This window comes from Lactuca sativa, chromosome 6, assembly GCF_002870075.4.
Source record: "Lactuca sativa cultivar Salinas chromosome 6, Lsat_Salinas_v11, whole genome shotgun sequence".
NCBI lineage: Eukaryota > Viridiplantae > Streptophyta > Magnoliopsida > Asterales > Asteraceae > Lactuca > Lactuca sativa.
In genome coordinates this window covers 199,775,049-199,786,205 of record NC_056628.2, presented here as the reverse complement: position 1 = coordinate 199,786,205, position 11,157 = coordinate 199,775,049, and the positions used below count along the sequence as shown (strand labels likewise).

General features: G+C 30.4%; 1 protein-coding gene and 1 non-coding gene across 2 annotated transcripts; one reads left to right on the top strand and one right to left on the bottom strand.

Annotated features, from left to right (window-relative positions):
* The first annotated feature begins 31 nt into the window (after positions 1-31).
* On the top strand, positions 32-104 carry TRNAA-UGC (transfer RNA alanine (anticodon UGC)). Its single transcript has one exon. It is a non-coding gene; the product is annotated as a tRNA-Ala (tRNA).
* A 7,000-nt stretch (positions 105-7,104) lies between these two features.
* Positions 7,105-10,423, bottom strand: LOC111914112 (uncharacterized vacuolar membrane protein YML018C). The gene is made up of 8 exons (XM_023909850.2): positions 9,975-10,423; positions 9,017-9,391; positions 8,591-8,808; positions 8,238-8,308; positions 8,034-8,135; positions 7,805-7,922; positions 7,586-7,721; positions 7,105-7,489 (listed from the first exon to the last, which is right to left on the bottom strand). The coding sequence occupies exons 1-8, from the start codon at positions 10,053-10,055 to the stop codon at positions 7,427-7,429; spliced, it is 1,164 nt and encodes a 387-aa protein (XP_023765618.1). The 5' UTR covers positions 10,056-10,423; the 3' UTR covers positions 7,105-7,426.
* Between the last annotated feature and the right edge of the window lie 734 nt (positions 10,424-11,157).

Genomic DNA, 11,157 nt, shown 5'->3' with positions numbered 1-11,157 from the left:
ACAAAAACAAAATTTGATAAGAATGAACAACGGGGATGTAGCTCAAATGGTAGAGCGCTCGCTTTGCATGCGAGAGGTACAGGGTTCGATCCCCTGCATCTCCATTTTTGAAATCCATGATTTATTTAATCAATTAATCGTGTAAGTTTTCTCTTATTTTTAAATCCAATGATTTATTTAATCAAACGTGCAACTTTTCTTTTATTTATGAATGTTTATGGTCTTATGATCTCATATATGAGATTTGTTGCATAATCGTTATTTGAGAGTACTAACGAGAATAGCAGTATTCAAACTCGTATGTGTTAACTAATTTTGAATGTCATATAAATAAATTTAAAAGATTTTGTTATCGGGTCAGATTCAGTGGCGGACCTTAGTGGTGCCCCAGGGTCCCGGGCCACTGCTCCGACGCCGGCATGTAGTGTAAAAAAAAAATTAATATTTTTTTATTGGGTGCACCTGTTTAAAACACGAGTGACACTACTAATATAGATTTATTTGAAAAAAAAATTAGTGTCACGCTTACGAAAATATTCTGCGTCCACCACTGATCAGATTGTTAATAATATCATCCAAGAAAAGTGTTTTACTAAACTAAACAGTCTATAAATATATCTATGCTAATAATATGTAAAAGACATTCATAAATTTTAATTGCACAAAATTGTTCATTATCAAATTTATTGTTAGAAAATGCATGATCCATAGTAGATGCTGCAACAAACAAATCAATGTTGGTATTATTCGAAAATATATCATTAGATATTATCATGTGTTTGTTTATGTGTTTCAACCAATCATATCTGTTAAGTTTTCAGTTCCTTACAAGTTATTAAATTTTGCATCATAATATAGATCCATGATATAATTGTGAATTTTTGTTCTAAGTGGTCTAAGGTCATTTTCTCATAAATAGTTAGAATTTTTTTAAAAAGTTCTTTCATTTTAAATGCTTGAAAAGACTTATGAGAAAATTAATAGACCATAGAAACAAGTATTGTCTTATTTACTTTATTAAAATGGTTGTTGAGTTCTTAAAGTTGTATAGCTATGACAGAATATACATTAGTTTTGAAATGATGGTAGTAGTTAATTTGAGGTAAATAGATAACTTGTAAGCAGTTAACCTATCTCTTATATATATATATATATATATATATATATATATATATATATATATATATATATATATATATATATATATATATATATATATATATATATATATATATATATATATAGATCAAATAAAAAGAAATTTTTGATAGGAATGTAAGAAAATTTTTGTATGCATATTTTTTAGCGAATCAATAAAATAAATCATTTGATAAATCAAAAATAAGATGATTCACAAAAAAAAAAATATCTCAAAAAAACACCTTCATGATTAATTTTTCGGTAAATCAAACAAAAATTCATTTTTAAGACACTTTTAGGGAATAATAACAAAATTACCGCACAAATGAATCATCGACATGGTTTTTCGAAAAAAGAAATTATGAATCATGTTAGCTTTGATTCATTTAATGATTCATTTTTTTTCTTCAAAAAAATATATAGAAAAAAATTTTCTTACCTTTCTATAAAAAATTACTTTCTTACCGGATATATATATATATATATATATATATATATATATATATATATATATATATATATATATATTTATATATATATATATATATATATATATATATATATATATATACTAGTTTATAACCCGTGAGAACCACGGTTATAAAATTAATTAAATTTTCATATCAAAAAATCAAAATTATTAATTGATATTTTAAATAAATTATTACTTAAGAGATATTTTTTTAGTTATAAAAAATTATAATCATTGATTTAAATAAATACGTGAAGTTATATCATCTTATAATATGTATTAATTTTATTTTATTTTTCAATCTAATGTTATTAATATAATATAATTAGAGTGAGAAAATTAAAATTTGAAATTTAAAATGAAGATACAATTATTAATTTAATATAATTAGAGTGAGAAAATTTGAAATGCATAATCAATTATTAATTTAATATAATTAGAGTGAAAATTTAAAATTTGAAATTTGAAATGGATAATTAATAGGTTGAGAAGTGGCATGATAAGTGATATATAACATTAATGAGGAGTTCTAATTGTATGACACTTGTCAATATGAGATTAAATCTATTCTTTTTTTAGAATAGGAAGATATATATATATATATATATATATATATATATATATATATATATATATATATATATATATATATATATATAATCTTGTATATATAAAAGAGTTTTCGATATAAAAGATATGTAAATAGTTTGTAAAATAATTAAACAAAAAAAATGTTATTTATCTTCTTATTTGAAAGTAAATGCTACAAACGAGTAAGTCATGTAGCTAGTTCATGTCTTTTATAGTTATTTTAATAAAGGAAACATACGTGTGTGTGTTCTTTTTAATCATTAAAGCATGGGACATGGGAAGCATAATACATGCAAGACATCAACATTTCAAAATGGGTTTTAAAGGCTAGTTATTTTTTACCTGCATGGCAAGTACTTTTCTTCTTTCTTTCTTCTACAATTGTCGAGAACAAAATAGAGTATGGGGCATGGGTTGCTAGTTTAATTTAATCAAAAGTCATGTTCCTTTAATCACTAGACTTTAACTACTAGGGACATGGTGTCCTAAAGTTAATAAGCACAAAGGGTAAAGATCATTCTTAAAGGGTTTAAGAAGTTTGCATCTTATTCTTTCCTTGGCTAGTGAATTCCGATTTTGTCTTCTTCTTCTTCTTCTTCTTCTTCTTCTTCTTCTTCTTCTTCTTCTTCTTCTCTCTCTCTCTCTCTCTCTCTCTCTCTCTCTCTCTCTCTCTCTATATATATATATATATATATATATATATATATATATATATATATATATATATATATATATATATATATATTACTTGTTGAAGACAAAGTTAGATGAAGATGATACTTGAATACTCTCTTTTAAGACAAACTTGTTTGTTTGTCTTAATTGCTTAAAAGGTTTTTTTATTACAAGATTGACTAGCATTCAAGATAATTTGGTTGTTATTTGTGTCAAACTTTAAATGAGTTCTCATTTGTACTTTTCCATCTTCTACAACTTCCAACCTCCCATGAAGAATCAAAGTCTTCAAAGGTTGTAATCTTTTCTTCTTATTCATGGAAAATGATCACTGGTGAGTTAAAATGATTTTAAGTTTATTCAACATTTTAAAGCTTCCTATGTCATTTTTAGTGCTTTTAGAAAACGATTTTTCAATTAAACCCAACAATCTTCAGTTACTCAAATGAGTTGAAAGGTTCAATACTTAGGACACTCAGATTCTCAAGTACTTGAAATGCATATTATACTAATATGAAAATTCAATCTTCAAGACATTTTTATTAATGCATGAGTTTGGTTTTGTGTTTTCCTTTTAGTTAATTAAGGATTACACTAAAATGGAGGAAGAAAGTTAGTTGATTTTAATGTTATCAACATATTTTGGTATAGTCATGATTAATACTGAAACATACTGAGTTCGGTTTATGTTTCAAGACTAAAGGTGCGAGGTGCACACTTGGATTGATAAATCTATCCTTGGGAATTTGGGGAGTCCGGAGGCAACACCCCTAGAGGGGCCCAAAAATGTATTTTCCCATTAAAATCCTTTATTGAGTCAATATTATTAGGCATCGTTTTTCCCTCGTAATTGTCATCTTCCATGTATTTAAGGAAGATTGATGTTGCAAACATTACATACAGTTACGAAAAACTACATCGTTACTCTACAAAATTGTCTTTGGAAAAACACAATCACAACAAGGTATTTATATGTTTCATCCATTTTATTTTTGTTTTTTTGTGCCACATCCTTCATCTCTTTATTTCATAAAGTAGCTAGATGAAAATGGATATTACCTCTTTCCTCCATCAATGGCAAATAACTTTTTCCTTCATCAATTAATGTATCAATAACTTTTAGTCTGCCATTCAACACTTTTTTTCAACGTTCTTTTTGCATTCTCATGAGACCACCAATCCCTAATAGATTGTTTCAAACACTTGAGTTGTTCTTAAACCGAATGCAAGCACCCCCCTTCTTCAAGATCTTGTTGTAAAAGCCAAGAATTTCTGACCACCTGATCAAATGACAATTCTTGCAACCAAGAAGAAAAAAAATTAAAAGGCCTCGGGCCATAGTCAAGTTGTGTATGCGATAGGAAGATAGGTCTATGATCTAAAATTTTTAGTTCCAAAGCCTTGGACATGATATGAGGAAACCAGTTGTGCATGATAGGAAGATATGTCTATAGATTGCTTAGAGTATTTAAACTCTAATGATATAATTGAAACCAAAATCACTTTACTCATCCAAAAACCAACAAAAAACACTATGATATCAAGTTCTTCAATCAATCATACTTAGAAAGCACATCAACGTACCATCTTTAACCAATAACTACGCATTTTTATTAAATCATATGTTAAATCACGGAAAGTTAGAAAAACTAAGGCAAGTTATTCAACCATAAATGGTAAATGAGTTTATAAAATCATTGTTAATACAAATCGTAGTTTGTAAATACATAATTCACAATTTACTAAAAATCATCGCAGACACTAAAGATGATGTACAACTTTACATGGTTTTGCTACAAAGTATCAAATTCAACAATTATAGAAAATCATTATGTGGTATGTTGATAACACGTTATGTTGATTTGGCAGGTTATAACATGTGACCCCCCCCCCCCCCCCCCCCCCGCGGATATTACTATTCGAGTATGTTCAAGCACTACATGTCATGCAACTCAACCACTATTACAGCATACTGTGTCATCACTACCTGTAAAAAAAATGATAATGTAGTATGTTGAAATATGTCTTGAGTAGTAGTATGTTATTATTTTGTAATGTAATTGTAAAGTCAATGGTGCCCTAGAAATAGTTGGATATGTCATGTAATAATGACACTAGTAATAATATGTGTTTATGTCACTAGTAATAGTATGTGTCTATTTGTAAAGCCAATAGCATCCTATAAATAGTTGGATATGAGATGTAATAATGTCACTAGTAATAGTATGTGTCTATGGCACTAGTAATAGTATATGTCTAAGTGATCATTCTTATTGCACCAATAATAACGTGCATGTATGAAATATGTCTATAAATCCATCGTCGATCTTTAGAAATAAAATCATCAAAAATGAAAAAATAGTTTACTCTTAAATGTCTGTTGAAGTTTTAACTTCATAAGAGTTTAAAACAAAAATAGAATATAATGTTAGCTAATAATAATTTTAAATTCTAACAAGTACTAATTGATATAATTGTTCTTAAATAAGAAATCTTTTATTTTCATTTTCTAAATTTTTTGGTGTTAATAGTATTCCCCAAAAAGTTTTTCTTTTATTTATTCTTCGTAAAAGAATTTTAAGAGCAAGGATGTATATATTATTTTGTATTCAATTTTTTGAATCGGTCATGGTATGTGTGTGTATACATCATCATCATCATGACCGATACTAGAAATCAAATACAAAATAAGATATGCATACATGCTCTTAAAATTCTTTTACGAAGAATAAATAAATAACTTTTTAAGGAATACCATTAACACCAAAAAAATTAGAAAATGAAAATACAATTTCTTATTTAAGAACAATGATACCAATTGTTAGGAAAATTAGGGTTTGTGGTGGAGATCTGGATACCAACTTGGATCGTGATATCACTTTCCGAACTGATATTCCTACCCTATGTCTGGATTACAAGAAATTCAGCCTAGGATAATCCAAGTGGACACTTACGTTTCTAGGCACAGAAAACGTAAGCCAATATGCTAAAGGGTTCTGTAAATGTGTGATGAAAAACGAGAGCTAAAGAACGTCCACCCTTCTGGAAAGGAAGAGTTGTTTATATATTAAACACGATTAGGGTTTCATTAGGCTTGAGCCGTCATTAGTTGCTTTGGAAGCAAGTAATATTAATCTGGATTAGGGTTACCAAAACTAACGAGTTTCGTTAGTTTTACCATAATCACTCTCAAGAAATTGGCATGCGTGCACTCCGCACAACCCCGTACATATATTAGAGTACAAATCATGAAGCCGCTTAGCTCACATGTTAGTTCCAGTTACTTAAAATGACATGGTGACACTAAAATCAACAAGACCAATTACTACTTGTTAGTGTTGTTCTTACGGAATGATATTTGGGTGATTGTGGAATGCTTGTATGGTAATTTTGATAGATGATATGTTATTCTAAAGTTAAAACTTCACCAGACATTTAAGAATAAACTCGTTTTTCATAAATTTTCAATGATTTGATCTTCATCGATCGACAATCTTTTTATAGAAATATTTCATACATGCGCATTATTATTGGTGCCACTAGACGAACGACACAAACACATACTATTACTAGTGTCATTATTACATGACATATCTAACTATTTCTAAGGTGCTATTGGCTTTACAAATAAACACATATTATTATTTATTACTAGTGTCCTAGATAGATACTATTATCAGTGTCATTTAGATACTATTACTAGTGTCATTATTACATGTTATATCCAACTATTTATAGGACACTATTGATTTTACAATTACATTACACAATAATACCATACTACCATTCATGACGCATTTCACGACACTATATTATTAATTTTTGACATATAGTGGTCGCACGGTATATGCTTGTGCTGCATGACATCTAGTGTAGGGGCGGATCTTTTCAAGGGCTAGGGGGGACTGTGGCCCCCCTGATTTTTTGGCATAAATAGTCCCTATGCTTTAATTTTATACATATTTAGTCCAAAAATATAAAATTTTAACTATGACCCCTCCTGTTCACCAATTTGTATATAAATTATATTTTCGGCCCCCAAATGAAATATTGAAGCTCCGTCACTGATCTAGTGGTCACATTCGGTGCTTAAACAATAATATCTCTTGACATGTAATAACACATCATGCGTTATCTTAATTTAGCAGGTTATAACATGTGAACACCCCATCGCCTTATGAACATAACTTGAATCAATATGCAAATTTACCCCCAAAAAAAAAACAAAACAAAACAAATCAAGACATTTGATATTAACATGTTTAAAAAGTTAGTACAAATGATCTACGAGTCTTGCATGTCCTAACAAATTCCCACAAAATTGAAAAACAAAACTTAAATCAATAACAAAAAAGAAGTATTCATATCATATCATATATCACAATTTTAATGATGAGCCTCTTCAAGCAACTGCACCAAGAGTTCATTTTCAAACAATCAAATCCCATCATACAATTCAACCATTTTCACCTTTGATGATTGGCAAATCAGCTTCAATCAAGATTTGAAACCAAGAATCTTTAAGAGTTAGTGATGATGAATCACGTGCTATAATCCGAATTTCTTGGAAATTTTATCTGGAAGATTGGCAATCACAAACCCAGCAAATACCTGTAAATTAACCACAATACAACGTTATATATTTACCAAACACTAACAGTGTATGTAAAATGTCTAAACTACCCTTACAATAATTATACTAATTACCTGAGCTGAACCAAGAATGTAAATGGCGGAATAATGTCGGCCATGGATCATCATATCCGCCACCATGGCAAGCGGGATCGTGAGCGACATTCCCAAGGTGGCCACCAATGGAGTCGTCCATACAACACATAATGCCCTAAATCACAAAAAATAAAATCAATCCCCTTTAGCGATTTAACATAAATTTTCAATAAATTATAGTAGTATTTATTTACATACCAAAAATAATCGGAAAGAACACTCCCAATAAGCCCATTTGCAATAACCACTTCATCCATTTTAGCCGAGTGTGGAATCTTGAACTTTGGTTCAATTCCTAATGCCGTAAGTGGCCAAACTGAAATAAATCACCACAAAAATCCATAAAAAAAAGTAAAATTATTTTGTCCGATTGACACATAGTATTTATTATAGGCAAAATTAATTCCAAATGTGTCGACTGACTTACCAAGCCACCATAGAGCCAGGAGTGTAAACAAACCGATATATCCAAACAATTTTTGCACATCAACACGCTCTCCTTCCTCCCCAGAAAATTTCTTAAGAAGCACTGTAAAATTTTTTGTAGTATTATTCTTTTTCTTTTTCTTTAAAGGGTTTCGTAGATTTTTCAAATTTGAAATTGGAAAAAAGATGATAAGATGATACTGACCGGTAAAGAGGCCATATGACATAGCTGAGCAAAGCCCGAACAGATCGCCAACGAGAGAGCGATCGCCATTTCTTTAAAAGAAACAAAAAGGTCAACTATATAATATCAGTCAAACTCAATCCCCTGAAACATTCAATAACAACACCAAATTCATGAAAAAACTAAACACTACACCCTTTTTTTTTTTTTAAAGATAAATATTACAACCCTTCTCTCGTTCTATTGCATTCTTCCAAAGACACGAAACGGTTTTCAAGACTCTAATACCGAGAAAAACATTAAGAAGGAGAGGGGTGAAAATGCAAAAAGTGATATAAGACAGGGGCTAAAAGTGTAAATTTGAAGGGACTTACGAATTGGAAGTTGAAGCTACTTCATCTGCAGCCCAAGTTTTTCCCATGGTTGTCATGGCAACACCAGCCATGCTGACAAAAACAGCAACAATTTTTGTGACATTTAAGGAATCTTGACCCAAAAATGCACCAATGAAAAGAGTGAATAGCCCTGAAGTTGATGACAGCACTGTTGTACTAGCAACACTCGTACGTGCAAGTGCAGCATTTGATAGATACTGTCATGAAAAAGCATTAGGAACAAGTTAAGGTAATTACAGTTATACCCTCCATCCTTGGGAAAGAATCGTATTTTTAAGGAATAAATGCAAGAAATAATAGCAACGTACTTTCAGTTTCTTGTTTATTGTATTTGTATCATGTCTTATGTTTAATTTTTTTCATGTTAACTCAAAAAAAGAAAAAATCATAAAAATAGATAGTTACCTCAGTGAGAAACCAAATAGGTGCAATATAGAATCCATAGGTAGCAACCTCCCTTGTTGTGACTTGTGTTTCATGTTTTAATGGCAGATTATCATTTTTGGTTTTAGGGACTAAAGGGTTTCCTTCTTCTTGAATAGCAATATCATGATCACTAGCTTTTCGACTTAATGATGATTTGTCACCTTCCAATTCGAATACTGTTGAGCCACCAATGAATTTAAGAGGGGAGTTCAATGAAACAGGGGATTGATTTTTTCTTTTCTTGAGTAACTTTATTATCCAATCTTTGATGAATGCAATTGGGAGATATATAACCATCAATGAAGCTCCAAGATATGTCACTGCAAATGGCTGTTTATAGTCTGTGAAAATCCCCTGTTTTTAATGTACAAATAAGTCAGAATTTGGTCCCTTATTCTAGTGTTAACATCTTAGGGATATGTCAAAAATGCCCCTCTACAAATCACAATTGAGGAATTTTTTCCAAACTTACAATGACACAATGAGCAATTGAGTTAATTTGGTGTGATATATGAAACATCTTAACACCTTTCAACAAATAATTTCCCTACTTGAAATCAACTAAAAATGCACATATACTCCATTATGTCATGATCGAATCCCTATTCCCTATTAACATGTATGTATAACCAATAAATAATTTCCTACCAAATAGTCTTGAAATTAGTCCCGGATTCAAGAAACTCATGTGATCTAACTCAAAACATAACCCTAATACAAGTAAATTACTAATCATTTAAAGGGTTAAATCCCACCAAAAACATCAAGTTATCAGAAAAACTCACAACAAAAAGTCAAGCACACCCACAAACATATACGGAGATATCCAATGTTGAGAATTCCAATCACATATCTTCATCGATTAAGAAGAAAATTGATAAAAACAATAGAACAGTACGAAAATTAGAAGTTAATACGAGAAATCTAAGAGTTTGACCTGGGTGACTTCTGCGGAAAAGACCCATATGATGACAACAGCACCAATCATAAACAACCCAGCTTTATATCTCCACCCCATCAATTATAATGAAAAACCCACAAACCTTTGTTGTTTATTTGCAAGCAAACACCAAAGATCTGAGGTTTCCCCCACCAAGATCTTTGAGATCGCCTCAAAAGTTGAAAAATCCCCAATTCCCACCGACAGAAATCACTTTGAAATGTTCTGTCAAATGGGGTTTTTTGATGTCCCCTGATCTAAGCTTTCCTATGCATTAATTCCTGGAGCAAACGAGGAGGGAGACGCGATAAAGAAACGCCATGATTTTGAAGCCTTTTTATGTGTTGGAAATGCCGCAGTTAAAATGAAGCCTTTTTTATCAATTTTTCTTCACCCTTTCTTCGCTTAAATGATGACCAAGCTGTCTTTTGCTTATTTTGTCTAAAAAATTCTAATCCGCGAAAGTTGTGCTTCCTCCATGTCAAGACAAAGGTAGTAAGTAATCTTTAATTTGTTGTATAATTTTCAAAGTTACAAAAATGGTCCTTTAACTTATAGCCAGCTTGCAAGTCTAATCCATTTACTTTTGTTATGATACTCGCATTATCTAAAATTACCATTTTTGCCTAAGTCAAATTATTGGATGCAACAATATGGAAAAAGCATATATTGGCTACGAAACCCTTACAATACTTGAATCATTAAGGTGACACGAAAATTAATGAGAGTTACTTAAAGATGACCTATATGGATTTAGTATACATATATTTGATGTTGTCTTGAAAGGAATTTTGTGATGTATTGTATTGTACTCCGAACAAAGTTATTGGGGGAAGGGTTTAGGCAATTATCCTTTGCTCTAGAAATTTTAGAGATGAAGGATCACGCTTTCCTAAATGGGGCTAGGACGTATGTATATTGACCATCATGAGCTAGATATAATTAAATGAATTTTAGAGGTGATGGAAGTTGTATATAACCATGAAGCTAATAGTAAAATAGATGAAGATGAAGCAGATGATATAACATTGTTGAAGGTGTAGGATGTGGAAGGTGGTGATGCAAATGTCATGGTTGTCAAAGGGGTGCAAGTTCAAAAAGATGTAACGGCATAGGTATAGATGATTGTTAAGGTTGGGAAAGTTGTAATTTATATAGTTGTGAGATAAAATGGAATCGT

Coding starts and splice junctions, on each gene's coding strand:
- LOC111914112 (XM_023909850.2), bottom strand. CDS start 10,055: ATGGGGTGGAGATATAAAGCTGGGTTGTTTATGATTGGTGCTGTTGTC. Junction 8,309..8,590: donor GTAGCTTCAACTTCCAATTC/GTAAGTCCCTTC, acceptor TTTCTTTTAAAG/AAATGGCGATCGCTCTCTCG. Junction 7,722..7,804: donor GTTCTTTCCGATTATTTTTG/GTATGTAAATAA, acceptor TTTGTGATTTAG/GGCATTATGTGTTGTATGGA.